Genomic DNA, 18242 nt, shown 5'->3' with positions numbered 1-18242 from the left:
GTTCTTCGATATCGAAGGCCAGGCGAGGTCAACCGCGCCACAGCGACCGACACCCGACGCGTGAAGGAGGAGATATCTACTGACGCGGAGGGCACCACGAGGATGTGTGCCAGCCAGTCCCAGGAAGTTGGACCTGTTAAAGTTGTTGAGGGACAGTACCGTAAGTTGTCCTACCACTTTGCAAGCACACACGCCTCGTTGCGGAGCCGTATTGTGTATTGACCTGCGGCAGGCACCGGCAGGACAGGGATGTCACTCAAGCGCGCCCAGAGGTCGCAAAAAGTGCCCATTGACCTCCCGCGCGGTCATGGCGTGTTGCTTGGCAGCCGAACCCATGCTGGGGGCGATGGGTTGCGTCATGGATTGTGAAATTTGTGTCAATAATCCGGATAATTTCTTGTCCCTGAAATACTGTGATTCTGTATACTTGGGCCTAGCCGGCTTCTATTGCGAGCTTTTACAGTGTGCCAAAGGAGAGTTCACGGGGATTGCAAGATGCTGAGCACGCTGGCGATGGCGTCGGTGCTGGTCGGTTTGTCGGGATGGATCGGCGAGTACATGGAAGAGCCAGCGAGGTATGTGTTGTACTGCGCCACGGGGCTCTTGGGTGTGGTTGCGGTGACGACCATTCAACAGCAACAGCACTCGACCAAGATCGCCACCGACGACCTTGTGTTGGAGCCACTGGCGACTCCGACTCAGTGCGACGATGAAATCGCCGTGGAGAAGGCGTGTATACGTGCTGCCGCTGCATCAGTGACTCGAGAAGCCACAACTACCGCTTCCCTGGCGTGCGTGTCGACGAACCCGTCCAACGTCGTCGAGCGCGGCATCATTCTCACCTCACTTGTGGATCAACCAGTGGGCAGTATTCGCATTCTCGTCGGTCCAAACGGCGCTAGCGGTGGCCGTCTTGCCAAAAACGAGATCATTCTGGAAGACAGTGTCGTGAGTCGTGTGCACTTTCAACTGCGCCAACACCACGCGTCCACCGACGGCGGGGATTCGACATTTTTCTACCTGCAGGACTGCGGCAGCACGACCGGAACATTTCTGTATCTTGCGCCATGGGAAAAACGCCGGCTGCATGTTCACGACGCAGTCAAGGTCGGGGACGCCGAGTTCGTCGTCGTGGCGCTGCAGGAGGACCACTGGGCCAACACCAAGCCGTTCCTGCGCATCAAGTTCACCACTGGGCCCATGGCGGGAGTCACGCAAAGGATTGGTCTGTCTCCCGTCACAATCGGTCGTCGCACGACCTGTGCTCTGTGTCTCGAGGCAGACGTGACTGTGTCGGGCCAGCACTGCACCCTCGAGTACTTGGAGAGTTCTGCCAGCGTCGTTGAAGCAGGGTACTACATCACGGACTTGAACAGCACCAACGGTACAGGCATGCGACTGAGCGCGACGGGAGTGAAGTCCATGAAGGTGCGGCTGCAGCACAAGGACGTGTTTGGCGTGGGTGCCACCAAGTTCCTCGTCGAGTACCCTGCCATGTTGGCCGAGGAGAAAATGGCCAAGAAGGCCGAAGAAGCGGCTGTACATGGAAGCGGGCAGTCCCCCGTGCGAATAGCGTAACAATATTGTGGTGTGTGTTGGATGCAAAGTGTCAGCTGGTGACGACGGCGAGTGTGCGGGTCGATGCTGCGTGCTCATGAATGGGAAGGTCCTTATTGCATTCATGCAAGCGATGCTTATTCTGTTGCGTCGGGCTGCGCCGATGGATGGCTTGCCTGGAACGCAGGGAGGGCGGACAAGGTCGCCTGGATTCGCGCGATGGTTGGAAATTTGTCCATGTTCACCTTGAAGCGGATCGCATTGTACACTTGGGGTTCCAAGTACAAGTCCGCGATCGTGATCGAGTCCCCGACCGCGTACGTGCCCGCCGTCTTCTTGAGCTCTTCTTCGAGGACGTCGAACCCTCGTTCGATCCACTCCCGGCCCCACGCGAGCTTTTCCGCGGCTTGGTCACTTTCGGGGAGCTTGACGGTCGCACGCTTGAGGACTGCCAAATTTTGGACGGGTTGGATGTCGCAGCCAATGATGCCGACGAGATTGCGTACTTGCGCGCGTGCGACGGGGTCCGATGGAAGCAAGGCTGGCTCAGGGCGCGTTTCGTCGAGGTATTCGATGATGGCACCGCTTTGGTTGAGGACATGGCCGTCGATTTCCAACGACGGGACACGCTTGTTCGGGTTCACAGCACCAAATTCAGAACTTACTTGCTCGCCCTTCAACAGGTTGACGGGGACGCAGTCATACGAGATGTTCTTCAGGTTCAACGCGATGCGGACGCGCCAAGAACAGCTGCTACGCCAGTATGAGTGGAGCGTGGTCTTGGCATGGGCCTTGCGAGGGGACAGCGCCTTCTTCGGCGACTCGACCTTGGCCTTCTTCGAAGGCAAGTCGACTTGGTCTTGCTTACGCGGACTCCGGGCGTCTCCTTGCTTGGGCATGGCGGATACAATTTTCAACTGTCCATCACCGCTTATGTGCACAGATCTCCGGATACAGTATACGGATTCTTGGTCCCAATCGGAATTCTGCCAACATGAGCGTCGTGGTGTTGTACGATGGGCGTCGCAAGAAGATCGCCGTGACGGCGGGAACGTACATGGTTCGATGTCAGCTGAACCATGATGGATGTTCTCATGGTGTGGAGTAGTCGGACGTGCTGAAGAAGGCATGTGACGGCTTTGGTCTGGACAACAACGACGGATTTCAGTTGCACCACAAGGACAAGAACGTCGATTTGTCGATTCCGTTCCGGCTGTCGGGGGTATCCGTGAATGCTGTGCTCGAGGTGAAGGAAAGATGCAAAAGTGCACTGAGCGATGTGCGAGTCGCCATCCAACTGGCGGACGGACGGCGGGTGCACGGTTCTTTCTCTCCACAAATGACGGTGGCAGACATCTTGGTGCAACTGGCGGTTCCCGTCGACGTATCATTAAACTACATGCGACGCGATCTCAGCCCAGACGAGCTCTCCTCGGTGACGTTGCAACAGCTAGGACTGCTTAGTGGCTCGGTCATCTTTCGTGTCAAGGTGGATGCCTTGGCCATTCCTGTTGCTCAAGCTGTATCCCCTGCATCTTCAGCGGCCCAAAGCGCAAACACCATCGCGCAAGCTGGTCCTATTGCTCGCCCCTTGTCGCAAGAGACTGCTGTGGCAGATACGGTCGTACCGCAAGCATCCACGTACGAAACGACGGAAGATGTTGAGATGGATTTGAGCCGCCAGGAAGTGTCGACCAGCATCGCGCCAACAGAGGCTACCGTCAAGAGCTTGAGCTCGTATGACGCGCTTCAGCTGGTGCGAAACTCGTGCTTTGATGCGGTCTCGACAACCGTCGTGACCACCTTGATGAGAATTGTGTGCAATGTGCTGTCCAAGCCAGGTACTTGAATGAGTCGCGTCTGCCTTGACCATCGAAGCATGCCTCTCTAATGTCTATCTAGAGGAGCCTAGAGTCCGATCCATTCGCGCCGGCAATCCAAAGTTTCACGACGCAATCGGCAAGCACAACGGCGGCGTTTTGTTTTTGGCTTCGATTGGGTTTTCTTTGAATGACGAAGGGTACTACGTGCTGCCGTCCGATGCCGATGCATCTCTTTTGCATCGCGCGCTGGAAGAATTGCATGAGCAAGCGGACGATCTACGGATTCCGCCGGGAGAGCGCCCGGCAGTCGTCGTGCAAGCCGCAGCCCCCGTCGAGTTTGACGCGTACAAGGCTGTTATCACGCGCGTGCAGGTGCTTTCGAGTGATGCCGAGTGCCTTGTTCACGTGCATTCTGTGTAGGCTCAACCTCGTGGCATGAGCATCACGGAAATGCGTCTGGAAGACCTCAAGCGAAAAGAGGAAGCCATCTTGGCCGTCAAGATTCCGTCACGAAAGCCTCGCGTATTCTTCCCGCACGACATGGTACACACGCGCGCCATATTCCAGAGCGAAAAAATAGCGGCGACAACTCATGTCCCTGTGCAGCTTCCCCCGCTGGCGTCGTCGGCCGCCAAGCCCACGACAGCATTCAGCGACTCTCAGTTGTTGGCCCAAGCAATGCGTGCTCGACAGGACGAGGCTGAAAAGAATCAGGTAAGCGATGGGTCGTGGTCCCGTGGCGACCTGTCTCATATGTGCCTACAGAACTTTCGGACGTCTGCGATGCGGGAATTGGACGAACTGCAGAAGAAAACGGTGTTTCAGAGCACGGTGCTTCGCGTTCGCATGCCCGATCAAGGTATACATGATCGCAGCAGTGTGTTTGCTACATTTTGCATGCGCCTTTCATTGTACTCGCCACGTTGAGTGTCGCATATGACCACCTGAGCAGTGACAGTACAAGCGACATTTCACCCGCATGAGACGATGGAGGCAGTGGCGCAACTACTTCAAGAGTACTTCTTCAAGGACGGCCACTCGTTCTCGCTGTATGTGACGCCCCCTCGGCAAACGCTGGCGCTGGATGGGGCGGCGACGCTAGCGCAGCTCAACTTGGTCCCTGCTGCGTTGGTGTATGTGCAATGGAAAACACCCGCTCTATCTCGTGCTGACATCGGCTATTACCTCCGCGCGTCCGTGGTGTGTGTGCTTGAATTTCAACTCTTGCATGAATTGACAAACAAACGTGTTCGTTCAGGTGGACGAGTTGTGCGAAGAGACCAAGGACGATGACGTCGACAGGTAAGACCTCTGTTGACACCATCGATTCATGTGTGTGGGTCTTGTTGTCGAAGCACCATGGAGTACCCAGCACCGCAGACGCTTCAAGACAATGTTGCCAAGGAGAAGAATGTGATTCCCACGATAACCACCGCGACGGCGCCCTCAAAAGCTACGTCGAAGCCTTCGTGGTTCAAGTTGTAGGTCATCATAAGCGAGTCGTACAAGTTGCGACGCAGGTAATGCTGTGAGATGCTTTGGCTGCCACATTTTCTACCTTCCTGTCGTCACGAGGACTGTTCGCTGTACTCGACTTGCTAGCCGATGACGAGATAGGCATTCGCCAAGAGCCATCGCCGCTCGTCGTCGTCGTCGGGGAGCTTGAGCCAAACGTAAAAGACGACTTGTTGCGTCGGTGGGGACGTTTTGTTGTCGACCATGTGCACGGGAATCTCATGGACGTCGGTTTCTTCCTGGTCGTAGCTGAATGGATCCGTCACATCTGTGGTTTTGGTCACTGTCATTTGAATTGACGGCAACTCTTCGACCACGTTCAGCACGGACGGTTTGGTGAGCGTGCGGGTCGATTCGTTCCAGGACGCGTTGTAGACGACGATTCCTGACAGCGTGATGTCGGAGGAGGTCGAGGTATCGGCGGTGGCGGCCTTTCGAAGCTTGATGCGTTGCTTGGCGAGGCGGTAGATGAGTGGAGATCGAACGTGCAGCGACTCGGCCACGACAAATGACGTCCGGAGGTGCTCCCACGACTCTTGCTTCTCGGGGTGGTTGTGCATGATGTGGTGGGCCAGGAGTTCGACTGCGCGGTGGGGGTTGGTCAAGGCTGGCAGCCAGTACGACGTGAAAGTACCGTCGTCGACCGAATGGAAATACTTGCGGCGCCGCTTCACATGCGCTAGCAAATCGGCGCACGTGCGCATTCGAAATTGGGGTGTCAAGTACCACGACGGCGGAAACTGCCCGAGCAGAGCTCGCTGCGCGAGTTCGTAATACTCACCAATGTGGCGCGAATAATGCGCAAGTGTTCGCTGGATGTGCGTGACGTGGCGGGAAAACTGCTGCCATTCCCAGTTCAGATACCGATGCAACTCGCTTGACTTGGTCATCGTTCGAGCCGACGCGAGGACGTCGTAGAAGCTCATGTTGAGCTCATGCGAAAACAGCGTGAGGTCGTTGACGAGGGACTGGTCATTGTTGGCGACGTCGTAGCCGTCGAGGATGGCAAAACAGTGTCGATAGGCAGCAAGTACATTCACGGGCTGCTCGAGGGGGAGCGGAGTGGGCATCGACTTCACAAAATCAAACGGAACTTGGGCGGCGATGACCCAGTCTCGACACAGCGCGTAGCTTGTGGGTGTGGCGTTCTCGTTTTGATACGCACTCAAACACATGTGCCAGGTCCAATCAAAGAGATAGTGTAGCCGATCGAGGTCGTGCTTGGTCACGACGTGCGCAGCATACACGCGAAGGATGCCCTCTCGCATGGGGCCAAGGGACGCGATTCCTTTGGCCGCAAGCATGACCAATTCTTTCGCTGCCGTGTTCACCGTGCCATCATGAACTGGTGCGTGGTGGACCCAGTCAAAGTACGACAAGTTTGTCTACAACATACTCGGCAAAGTCTGGACCCAGCGACGGAGAGATGTTTCAAGCATACCTTGAACACGTAATGGAAATGGCTGATGACAACGATGCCCTTGGCGATCGCGTCCCATTGCGTGATTTGGACGCATGCAGCGGCGTCGTTTTCCAGTGTCGCTGCGCACGACAGTATGGCCATCTTGACGTTTGTGATGGGATTCAAGAACCATCGCTTGGCGGCATTGGTCAGGATGCACGTATTCATGGGGCGATGCATTTCACAAATGAGCCACAATCGGTGCTGGTGGTGGGGTTTTTGGTGGATCGCTTCCTGCCACGCGAGGCTGATCTTTTCAAAGATGGGAATACTCGTGTGATTGCAGTCGTACAAGCACATCCAAGTTCCACAAGTCGCCGACCGATCAAGCTCTTCGAGCACCGTCGACAGCGTGGCGTTTTCTCCGCTCAGAATCGGCAACAACTGGTTCGATCCACGGCTGACGTGCCCGTTGTGTTCTTGCAACGACAGGAGCACATTGGGCATGCTGTCGCAGTACAAAACGATGGGGGTGACCTGGTCGGTGGCCTCGACGACTCCGGCAACAGTGTCGACCAACGACGTGGTTGGCAAGCACGGCGATATATCTTCCCATGCAAACTGCATCAAGTTGTTCAGGGCGTCCCACTTGCGCGGACTTTGGAGGCACAGCAACAAGACAAACTTGTGCAATAGCGCCGCAACATCGTTCAAGTGCGCGTACGCTTGAGTGTCGCATTCGTCGCGCACGATCGCATCTTCATGCGTCAACACGTAGTCGTACATGTACTCGTACCCGCGATGTTTGGTGATGACACACAGGTTGGCCCACGATGCTTTGGCGACCCACGGTGGACGTCGCAGCTGATCGACACCGCTCACGGGAAACGCATAGCACCGATTGTCGAGGATCCACGCAATGTCCATAAAGAGCTTGGTGGTCGCGTTGCAATGGATTTTCCACGTCGGCGTGAACAAGATGCGATTCGCTGTAAAGATAAAGCGCCACAGAATGACATGGTCCCCGTGGATCAGCTTGGTCATGATGGCTGAAAACGCACCGATCAACTCTTTGTGTTCGGGTGGGTACACGTCTCGCTGCACCTTCTTGAGTGTTTTCTTTCGAAAGGTCGTGGTCGATGCAGTTGCCGTGAGGCGACGGGACGACGACCGCTCCAGCAGCGGTCGTGCTTCGAGCCCCCCTCGCAACGTCGCAACTTGCCACTGGCTTCGCAGTTTGGTCATGTACGTTCGAAGCGGTCGGACAAACTCGTCCATCGACACCGTGTAGTTTGGGTTGATGAGTCCCATCGCGGTGAAACTTTCAAACATCAAGAGGAGTATCGGTGCGACGGCGTCGGCGTTCATCTTGGACACGTTGTCCATCATGGTCGCTGCTTCGTCCTTCTTGGCTTCGTTTGTTTCGTTTTTTCGATCCACGTCTTGAAGCATCGCGAGCAAGTCGTTGTCTGGGCCATCCGTCGGCGACATCCGGGACAAATACACGAGCAGGTCGTGCTCGGCCGTATGCAATGCCGTCCACGACTCGACAAACTCGATCGCGTTGTCGCGCCGTTTGACAAACTCCTTGTCGTCCCACAACTCGAAGCACACGGTGTCGAAAAAGTCGGGTGCTTCGACACTGCTCACGCTAAAGTTGACGATGTGACACGCGCGATGGACGACCGCCGCAAACGTCGGGTATCGAAGCGGGGTCGTAAAGTACACTGGCCACTCGGCCGAAATCCGTTCCATCTTGTCGTCGATCGAGAGGTATCGCGTCCCGTCCGACTCGTGGCGGACCTTGAGAAAATGCTTTAGTGACCCGGAGAATTGCCCTTCGACGTGTTCGATCAACAACGGGTGGTTGAGCTTGATCGCGCGAAGGATAGCACGTTGGAGCACCGTCTCGATTGCGGTCGTACAAACGAGTGTTCCGCGGTGGTACGAGGTCAACCATGTTTTGCCAACGCCATCGGGGTCGATGAGGACTGTCCATTTTGCTAGCGACGGGATAGCGTTCGCTGTGAGCAGCGCATTCGATACAAAGAAAGGACTCCGAGGCAACCCGTGGAGATGCCAACACTCGACAACAATGCGATCCTGGACAAAGTACCCCATCGACTTGTCCGAAGGCATGGCGACTTGATGGATTTGCAAGTGTTGGTGCATGGCGTGAAGCACCTTCTCACGCGCGGGCCACGGGTACGGCTTTAAGTAGACGAATATGGACGCTGCGATGGCACACATGCCAGGTACCCACGCCAGTTTTTGCTGTTCAAACTCTAGCAATTCGTTCCACTTGGAGAGGTTTTCGTCCAGGTAGTCCTGCGAGGCTTCGATGACGCTTCGTGCTTGCCGAAGCTTCTCCATGTCCCGTTCCAACGACACAAGTTCGTGTTTGCGAGAATCTTGGTCCGCAAGCGTCATGTCTAGTTGGTTTTGAAGCGTGCAGTGCTTTTGGAACGCGTCCGCGCGTCTCGCTTGAATCGCTTGGATACGACCGCGTCCGTCTTGGATCTTGGTCGACATCTTCTTGCTTGCGTCAAACCCGACATGCCACTTGACAATGTAGTCCAAAAGACCCATGACGGATTGCACGCACGGCGTCTGCGTGTGCATGTCGGCCTTGGCCATGTTCGACATGAATTTGATCTTGGAAAGTACCGACGGCGACGTGCCGGCAAAGTGAACCAGCATGCGCTGCAGGGTGAACCGAACGCTTCCTTTTTTCGATCGCGTATCGTCCGCGTCGCTAACCAGAGCCACAATCGACTCCCTGTGGCTCTTCATTTGAGACCCTATCGACACGACGATGTCGCCCATCTGAGCCGTCAAGCCCATGGGAAGTTTGTTCAGTCTGGGTTCATCCATCCACTCGTCCGTAAACGCCAACACTTCGGCAAGGCGGCTCCGGAGGTCCTTGTCGAGTGGTTCCATGTGGGTTTTCAACTTTTCTGTCCACGCATCGCACTCGACGGATTCCCGGTGAATTTCGTCTTCGTCATTGCGAATGGCAGCGATCGTGTCATGTACCGACTGCTGCAGCGGCACCAGATCGAGCGACGAGTCTGCTGCACGTTGAGTTTTGTCATAGATGCGCTTGGACATGGCTCGAATTGTGCCGGCGATGTTGTTGATGCTTGTGGTCACCTGGGTGGCGTTGGTCAACGCCGTCGACAGGAGCTTCTCGTTCTGCTTGATGGCGGCGGTCGTGTGCGACACGAGCGCTGCCAAGCACGTAGAGAAATCGAATCGCGTGATCGACGACGCATGTTCGGTCGAACCGAATTGAGTCAAGTGCATCTCGTTCAGCTCCTGGATGTCAGCGTATACGTGGATGAGCTCGTCGCGCATGGGGTGGTCCACCAGGACATTCTTCAATGCGTTTCGAATGATTTGGCAGTAGTCGCTGCTCTCGGTCTTGTTGACGAGCCAAATGATGTGCGTGTGTTTGTACAAGCTCGGACGATCGCAGAGGACAGAGTACGTTGTGATGCAACCATCGTCGAGAGGCGGGCTCGACAGGTCCACGTCGAACACAAACACAACAAAAAGCCGCTGTCCCGCGGCGGCGAGTGGCGACGGTCGGTCGAGAAGCGTTTGAATGTCGTTCCACGTGTCATGGGGTATGCCATGGGCGTCTTGGACCAGCACAATCTTGCGTGTTGCTATGTCCTTGTCGCTTTGCAAATAGGGAACGATACCGTCCTGTGTTTCAAAACGGAAGGCGCAGTCGAGAATCTCGCTGACCAACTCGAATGTGGACGCGAGGACGGCATTGCCCCCAGATGGACCGTAAGCAAAGATACACGTCGTGCGGTGGTGCACGCGTAGTGGGAGAGTCAGCACACGCAGAACTCTGGCGAGGAATCCAGCTTGCGACGACGACATGAAAGCGTTGCTAGCGACGTGGCGGTGGGTTTTGCCCCACGTCGACATCGTGTCTGTCATGTACTTGATACGGAAGATCTCTTCGTAGCAATTCGGCTGGTTTACGTTGGGGCTGTACATGAGTGGATTGAGTCGGAACGTTGTGACGAGTTTGTCTGCACACTCGTCGCCAAAGACCGTCCGGCAGGTCGTAACAAGATGCTGACGGAACCACTCGACATCTTGCGAGCTCCGAAACACATCCTCGTACTCGCGTTGGCACTCGTGGCTCCAAAGCATCGACACTCCGGACGATGCGTACACTTCACCGGGCATTGTACACACGACCCTCACAATGTCGAGGCCTCGGGAAAGAACGTTCCATCCTAGCGTCTTCTTGCCCCGAAGATGGTGCACCAACCGCGCCGTTGACGTGGCGATTTCATTCCCAAACGGAAATTGGACGGCGCTCGACGACGTGGACTGCTGAATTGTAGCCATGCATATGGTCCGCAAAACGTCGTCCGTGTACTGTGCCAGTCGAATGTGCAAAAAATGGCGGAGGATTCGATGCGTCACGGTGCTGTCTGTGCTTGGCATCGGGTGCATCGTCGCCAGAAACACGGCGTGCGGTACTGCGACGGACCGATTCTCGACATGCCATGACTGGTTGCGCTCTACCCATTCCCGGACACAGTCCAACCCCGTGCTTGCACACACATGGACGTCCTCGAGAATCACGATATGAGTTGATTCCGTGCGCGTCCCCATGCAATTTTGTCGAATCTCGACGAGCGGGTCCAGGATTTTCATCTTTGTTTCAAACGACGTCCGATGGCGACATCCTGGAATGACCTGCTGGGACAGCGCTGGCGTGGCAAGCGCTTGCAGCAGTGTCGTCTTGCCGCATGCCGTCGGGCCCGATAAAACCAGTGGCATCCGTGTCATGGGCTTGTTGGCAACGACAATACGTTGAAAGTACGATCCAATGGAAAAGTTGGTGTGAGGTACGATGCCCACAGGGACTTTCAAGGGAGGTTCCATGCCGTCCCAGCCGCGCCATGTCAAGCTTGACATGTCAAAAGCGTAGTCAAATACGGACTTGGTGGGTTCGTTGGGCGGGAATGGCACTGACGACCGTCGCATGTGCTTCTTGACGCCGGCTAAGACATCTTTCAACGAGTCACTAAACGTTTGTTTCACGGCAACGTCGTCGAGCGTCGTTCCAATGCACCATACAGCCGCAAACACGAAGCACCCTTCGGCCATGATAACGGCTTGATGGCCTTGCGCGGGCCAACCACCAACAGATTCCACCATCATGTCAACAAGTCGACACACACTGAGCATGTGCTGGGTCTGATGCGCCATGGAGGGGTGTTTCGGTGGCATCAATGCAAATGCAGTTGTCATGACCCAGAATACTAGGTCCACAACTGCCTTGCTATGGAGTGTCCCGCTGGATGGACGGGCGGGCTTGTGGCACCAGCTCGTCAAAATTTGACGCCACGTCAAGCATGTCGCGTCCATGTAAATGTGACCGCACACGGACGCAAAGCTCGGATTCACATGAGCCAAACTGTCAGTCTCAATGAGCAACCGCCACTTGTGTTGAATGCCTTTCGCCATGTTAAAGAGACGCATGTTGAGTTGTTGCTCGAGAAATGACACGAGCGCATCCGTCATGTCTTCCGACGCCACGCCATCCAGGACGATCCACGTCACCGTATTTGACGACGTTGTTGCGTCGTGGATGAAGTGCTGCAGAACCGAGCAGGTCGTCAGATTGGGTTCGCCATAGAATGAACCCATAAGGTTCTCGACGCTCGACACGTACACGCGCATCACCTGACGAACGGCATGGCTCGATGAGCAAAAGACGAATCCAAGCCACATTTGTCGTACCTTGACTTTGACCAACGGGTTCGCAACTGTCCTGGCAGCAGCGGCCACATTGACAAGTGTGGATTTTCCTGACACGGGAGCTCCAGAGACCAGGGTGCACAAATAAACGTCCGTGTTGACGAGAAATTGGTTGAGATTGGAAACAACGTAGTCAGACACGTCGACATTCAACGAAGTCAGTTGGGCCGACGACTGCCACGTTGCCATGGCACGTTGAATGTCGTCTTTAGTCAAGGCATTGGTTGCATCAACCTGGAACGGCACCCCAAACGTTTTGTCGAGAATCCCTCGCGTCAGAGTCGTCACGTCTATGTGTTGAAACGATGAGCGTCGATGGCATTGCTGAACCAACCAGCAGTACCTTGGCGCGACAGCCTGGCTAAAAACACTTTTTCGATCGCGTGGTACACGGCATGCACCTCGTCGTCCAAGCTCTTCATCTTGAATGCTTGAATCGTGTGCGATGCCAAGTCGCACGTCGCTGTTCGAATCAGCACACGAATATAGACGTGGGACAGGAGCGCCGTGAGTGTGATGTCACTGGACAGGTTGTGGTGTTCGATGCGCATCGTTTCCAAAAACCGCACAATGCGCTTCCCGATCGTTTCAAAGTGCCTGCCTTGTGGCGTGAGCGAATGTGGGAAGACGTTTCTCCCATACGTATGACGTACATAAACCCGAAGATGTAGAGTGTGCTCATCGTGTACTGGAGCAGGCACGGCTGGATCAACGAGCACGGCATAAACATCGCGCTCAAGCTGGGGGGCAACTCGGTACGTGTTCGTTTGTTCACGGTCGTCAGCAGCGCAAACGACGGCTGGAGTTCAACCTTGGAAAAGTGCGGGATCTGGATCACAGGAGGGTGCAGCACGTGGCTCGCAGAAACGTGCGCCATCACTTGCACCAGGATGGATAAGATGGAAGTCGGGGCGTCGTTCAGGTGGTGGAGCAAAAGCCACGACCCAGTCGCGGCGGCCCCTCGCAAAACTTGGCCAATGTTCTTCCACGTGGTTTCCTTGGACAAAACCTCGACTACCAAGGACGCACCAATCCATTGCGTCAAATGAACAGCGGTGTGCACAATGTGAAATCCTTGCAGCGCCAGGCCGCGGAGGTGTCGCAGCGCGATGAAAACGCTGTACAGCATGTTGTCGGTCGAGATGTTGGTCTGGGGCTGGCGAATGCACAACAACTCATTTTGGTAGGGCAATTCGGTGTCCAAGATTTGAACGACGTGCGTGGGCATGTCGTGGTCGGGCGAAGGCCGCAGGTATCGTCGGGACTGCGACAGCCACTCAAATGATGTTGTGTTGCAATGCACGAGCGACTTGGTTTTGTGGACAAGACTGATGACTTCGGCAAGCACGGTCGCAACATTGACATCTGTTGCGCTCGATCGAATCTTGGCAATCAGTCCGTGCTCGAGTCCAAGGAGGGTTTGCATCATCGAGTCGTGGCCACATCGATCGTCGCCATCGCATTCCATGGACGAAGTCCAGTGTATTTGCAGCACAACGAGAATCACTTGCAGCGGCACACAAGTGTCAAACACGGCATTCATGCCAGCGTCGAGGCATGTGCTTGCGATCAGGTGTTGAATGGAATACTTGATGGACTTGTCTAACGCCATGAGGAATTGGGCGACATCGACAAACCATCCATCGATATTTGGCTTGGAAATGGCAACAGGATGGATGAGGTGCAGGGTATCTCGCGTTTTGAGCGTGATTCCGTGAATGTGGTCGTTGTCGTCGACGGCAAAGCAGTCGATGCCTTCAAAAAGGCCATTGAGCTTTGGTGGTATGTCTTGGATGCATTGCGCCGCGAGAATTCGGGCCAAATCGAAATTGGAAATCAAAAACAGTTTTGGAAAGATCGAGCGTTTGGTTTCGAGAATCGAATTCACGACCTTGTTGATGCTCCGGAGAATTCGTAAGCATTTCTCCAGGGGCTCCTACATCCCATGCACACATCCAAATGTGAGATGAATATTCTTCTGCGCTGACGGTAACCTTGACGTTGTCCGAATCGGCAATCTTGGCCAGACCGGGGTTCCCTCGCACCAAGTCCAACACACTTCGCCATGTGGACTCGACTTTGGCAAAGTCTTGAAAGGAATTGTCTCCTTCCTTTTGCCTGTAAAAGTAACATTCCATCGACCGCCACGTCCGCTGGACCTGCGTCCACGTTTGGAGCAAGTTTTGGGTGTACTGCAGCTTGAGCTTCCACTCGTCAACATCATTTGCAATCGGGCCAACGTCGTCGCTGTGGCTCATTTGGTAAATCGTGATCAGTTGGTCCTCGACAATGTCCAGCAGCGGCCCAAAGTTGACGACGAGGTACGTGTCCTTCAACGGGTACTTTTCAACTTGAACAATCGGTTTGCCAAATTCTCGCTTGAGGGTGTGCAAGCGCTGTTCCAAGTGAAACTCCCGCAGCGCTTTGTCGTGGACGCTTCGAGCATAATCGAGGATCGAGATGATGCCGCCTCGAATGAGATCGTCCAGCGTGAAGAGCAACCGGTCGTCTTGAATGACTCTCGAATCCACTTCAAGAAGGTCGACAATCGTTTCCCAGTGCCGGCTCTTCATCGCGCCCGTTGCAGCCATCTCAATGATTGGCATCCCCACACAAAACGCTTGTACTTCAGTGTTCAGAGTTGCTAATGCTCCTTGGAGCTTGGAGTGTTTGCCGAGCTGCACCGCCAAGGAGCTCAGCTGCTCCTTCCACGAGCCAACTTTATTCACCACGTCTTTGGCCGTCAACAATTCAAACGGTGTCTTGGACCACGTCGTCGTCGACGACGTAAAGTCAGATGATGTGGTCCAGAACAGGTAGTACGGTTCGAGGAGTGCTTGTAGAAGCGTCACATTCGTCGTCTCCATGGGTGTCCACCCAAAGATGCGATCACGGCGGGCAAAGTCTTCGAGCTGTCGAAGACAAGCCTCGACGGTGTCGTGCAAGGTTTGCGCGTCGTCCGCATACACGTCGACGTTCTCCTTGGACCATTCCGTCTTAGTCGTCAAGACGTCAATCGCTTCCTTGAGACGGACGACCTCGGCCTCAAACGCCCGCTTTTCCATGAACAGCGACGAACTGAGCGTTTTCTTGCGAGCTTCGCATGCGTCGCTGCAGGTTTTGGTGTCGTCCACAAGGATGGATGGGTATTTCCGTAGGGTCCAGTGAAACTTTGTCGTCGACGCAGGCACGGGTTTATTTATCATGATTCCAATCGACTCCAACGTCGTAAACCGACCTTCGATGCTTTGCACGTCCATGCGTCGATCATGCACGACGTTTTCGATCTCGCTCAAGAACGTCCACAAGATGTCCAGAGTTGCTTCGTCTTGAGGGTTGGTGGCAAGGGTCTTCCGGTCTTGTTCGTACTTGTCTGCGATCCGCCGCTCTTGGTGATGGCAGTTCACACACAAGTACTCGAAGGCATCTTGCATCGTGCGTTCGATATCGGCTGTCAACGCCTACGGGCACGCGTTTGTTTTTGTGCAGATCTGACAAACGGCACACCTTTTTCATGTCTGCCGTGGTAATTTCTACGAGCTGAAACTGCTCCACGTCGCTGACGAGGTTGTGCACCTACACGTCAGATAGCGCAAAATCCATGTCAACATGAGAGCGTTGACGTGGTTGCAGAGAGACTTACATCATGGATGGCCTTGCCAAACCACCGAAGCTCGTCGATTATGCCGTTGAAGTCGTCTGGCGGCAGAAAATCGTCCGTGCGTTCCTTATATAGCGCGAGCAGCGCCATGCGTCGGTCGTGGAGACTATCGCAAAGGATTTGAATGTTCTCTGCCAGTTGTCGAGGACCAAGCACGGCCTGGTTGAACGACGCGCGGAACTCCTTCATTGCTCTAGTGCCCAGGGCCGTCACTTCGCGACTCTACACACATACATGATTCCAGATTGCCCGCGAAAGCTCCAGCGCACACCTTTCTCAACAAAGGGACGCGTTTGGTCACCTTGACGTCTTCCGCCGAATTCAAACTGCTTTCACCTTGGATGCAGTAGATTTCCATGCATCGTGAGATGGCAGTGAAAACGAGTTTTTCCATGGCCAGTTGGACTGTCACTAACGTCGGATGGAAGCTCACGGTACGTTTGGCGTCGTTGGATGCTGTCGACACAACGACAAGTTGGATCAGAGGAGGTTTGAGCCGTGGTTTGAACATAGCGCTCCAGTTCCGTCGACGAATTGTCGAGACAGGCCTTGTGTTGTCGCTGGATTCGGTCACATGTTTACATCGACGGCCAAACAGCGTTTCGTGCAAATCGCCAAACGCTGCCTCAAGCTACAGAGCAAGCGTTGTTATCATACAACGCCGTTGGTGCAGTGGATAGATAAACATTACTGATTGACTGAGTTCATTGGCGAGAATGTAGTCGACTCGCTTGGTGAAACGATGCATGTTGGGCTGCAATGCCGATGGGATCTTCGTGCCCTCGATGAGCTGGATGATCTGCGGCACGAAATCACGTCATGTTTGATGCATCCAGAGCTGCCCACCTCTTGTCTCCACTCGAATTGACACACGTCAAACGCTTCAGACAGGTGCTCCTGTTGGATAGCCACGTAGTCTTGGAGGGAGTATGGCGGCCGCAAGCGGTGTTTCTGCGCATGTTTGATGTGGTCGGTCCTTAATGGAAGTCAATGGAACTTACGGCAGCGTCGTAGTCGCTCTCGATTTGATGGAAAAGTTCAACAGTGGGTAGGACTTGGTGGGATTTCTTCATGATGCCTTGGAGGAGAAGAACACTCGCTCGTGTCGCATCCAAGTGGGTGGCGACAATTTTCTCCCGCACTTTGGAAAACGCGAGCAGGCGAGATGGAATGTGCGGCTGATGGCACCAGTGCGTCAACCGCTGCTGCTGCAAGTACGATCGCACCAACGCCGAATGCAGTGGCGTGCTGTCTTCCTCGACCTCGGCCTTGGACCGCTTCATGATGCTGGTGTAGTCATCGTCGATGACGCGCAGCATATCTGCCAATATGGAGCCATGCACGTTCAACGTGTTCGTGATGTTACGACGAATTGCGAGGTGTGTGATGCGGCTTTTGATTTTCAGTGACAAGGTGCCGAGGTCGGTGGCGTTCGCCGTGGTGTCGTGGCTGACAAACCGCTGGCATCGCACGAGCTCGTAGATAAGTTTCGTTTCTTTAAAGTAGATCTCACGCTGCCGAAGAAACTCGGACTCGTCGTCTAGGCCATCCATGTGATTCATGGCTGGAAGTTGTCCGTTCTGCGACACGGCTGGACGTACCGATGGAAGGAAGGAGCAAATTCGTTCGAAACACTTGCTTTTCAATGCCAGAATGGACGAATTCGATCCAAAACTTTCCCGTCTATTCAGCCACTTGGTGACTCACCACAACACGATTGTGACGACGATGTGAACGAACCTTGGCATTGTAGCTTTTGACAATGCAGTCAGCCCAGTCACCGTAGACATCTCCCGTGCTTTCGAAGTACAAGGACTTGCCACGAGTTGGGTTGCAATGAGCAATGCGGAGCCACTCTTCTCGATCACGAAACCAATTTGACTTGAAGTAGTTGTCAAAGCAGTACGCTGAATCGTTGGCATGGCTCTCGTGTTCAACAGTCATCGATGGGCGTTGGGTGAGAAAACACGACGATGTGTCAGTCAGGGGTCTTCGGTTCGCCCCACTGGATGTGTTTGGACGTTCTTTATAGGTCAGTTGCTTGGAAAGGTGCAAAATGCCGGTGGAAAGACGTCCAACTTGGCGATGGGCAGCACTGCTCTTCGGACGGAGTTGAGGGCCAGACGACGCTGGTGGGCGTGGGGTTAGTTTCACCACAGCATCCATGGCGCCTACCCAAACAAAGTTCACGTGCAAACGTGGCACCGTGCAGATTACCTGTTGCGGGGGGCGCCACGTTTGGTTTGAACGATGGAAAGTGCACCTTCACAGTGGGGAGGATGGGATCGTGTTTCGGCACTTCCGCGATGTAACTTGCTCGGCTTCCCAGTCTGCTTCCTCTAACAGCCGATGGAGGGCGAACATTCTCCTCATTGGGCTCTTGGTTGTCACGTTTCATAGATCCCAGAGATGCGCAGCGCTGGAATTCTATGGCCTGCCGCCGCGTGTATGTACAGAATTGACACATTCGTCGAAACTTAGTTTTGAA

The 18242-nt window shown here is 54.7% G+C and overlaps 4 protein-coding genes across 8 annotated transcripts; 2 read left to right on the top strand and 2 right to left on the bottom strand.

The window, feature by feature from the left end:
* The first annotated feature begins 452 nt into the window (after positions 1-452).
* Positions 453-1603, top strand: H310_07025. Of its 2 annotated transcripts, XM_008872300.1 has the most exons (2): positions 453-575; positions 637-1603. In XM_008872300.1, exons 1-2 carry the CDS (start codon positions 543-545, stop codon positions 1576-1578), a joined length of 975 nt encoding a protein of 324 aa, XP_008870522.1. In that variant the 5' UTR covers positions 453-542; the 3' UTR covers positions 1579-1603. The 2 variants fall into 2 exon arrangements, with proteins under 2 accessions (XP_008870522.1, XP_008870521.1); XM_008872299.1 differs by having other exon boundaries at positions 453-1601.
* Positions 1604-1645: 42 nt separating this feature from the next.
* On the bottom strand, positions 1646-2465 carry H310_07024 (maleylacetoacetate isomerase). Its single transcript, XM_008872298.1, has one exon. The coding sequence runs from the start codon at positions 2454-2456 to the stop codon at positions 1695-1697; it is 762 nt and encodes a 253-aa protein (XP_008870520.1). The 5' UTR covers positions 2457-2465; the 3' UTR covers positions 1646-1694.
* An 86-nt stretch (positions 2466-2551) lies between these two features.
* Positions 2552-5428, top strand: H310_07023 (hypothetical protein; the record flags this gene model as incomplete). 4 transcript variants are annotated; one of them, XM_008872296.1, is made up of 11 exons in its annotated part: positions 2552-2617; positions 2666-3398; positions 3460-3752; positions 3801-3902; positions 4044-4094; positions 4146-4239; positions 4333-4580; positions 4639-4682; positions 4736-4900; positions 4983-5076; positions 5145-5428. In XM_008872296.1, the coding sequence occupies 9 exons, from the start codon at positions 2552-2554 to the stop codon at positions 4863-4865; spliced, it is 1761 nt and encodes a 586-aa protein (XP_008870518.1). In that variant the 3' UTR covers positions 4866-4900; positions 4983-5076; positions 5145-5428. The 4 variants fall into 4 exon arrangements, with proteins under 4 accessions (XP_008870518.1, XP_008870517.1, XP_008870516.1 ...); XM_008872295.1 differs by having other exon boundaries at positions 4956-5428; XM_008872294.1 differs by having other exon boundaries at positions 4736-5428.
* On the bottom strand, positions 4777-18201 carry H310_07022 (hypothetical protein). The gene is made up of 15 exons (XM_008872293.1): positions 17972-18201; positions 17495-17925; positions 17356-17437; positions 16756-17294; positions 16601-16705; positions 16446-16553; positions 16026-16385; positions 15737-15976; positions 15601-15669; positions 14088-15554; positions 12747-14029; positions 12437-12690; positions 12076-12383; positions 6337-12018; positions 4777-6280 (listed from the first exon to the last, which is right to left on the bottom strand). The coding sequence occupies exons 1-15, from the start codon at positions 18150-18152 to the stop codon at positions 4979-4981; spliced, it is 12411 nt and encodes a 4136-aa protein (XP_008870515.1). The 5' UTR covers positions 18153-18201; the 3' UTR covers positions 4777-4978.
* Between the last annotated feature and the right edge of the window lie 41 nt (positions 18202-18242).

This window comes from Aphanomyces invadans (assembly GCF_000520115.1).
Source record: "Aphanomyces invadans strain NJM9701 unplaced genomic scaffold supercont1.13, whole genome shotgun sequence".
Taxonomy (NCBI): Eukaryota; Oomycota; class Saprolegniomycetes; order Saprolegniales; family Verrucalvaceae; genus Aphanomyces; species Aphanomyces invadans.
The sequence above is the reverse complement of the archived record's forward strand: the minus strand, read 5'-3'. Positions and strand labels throughout refer to the sequence as shown.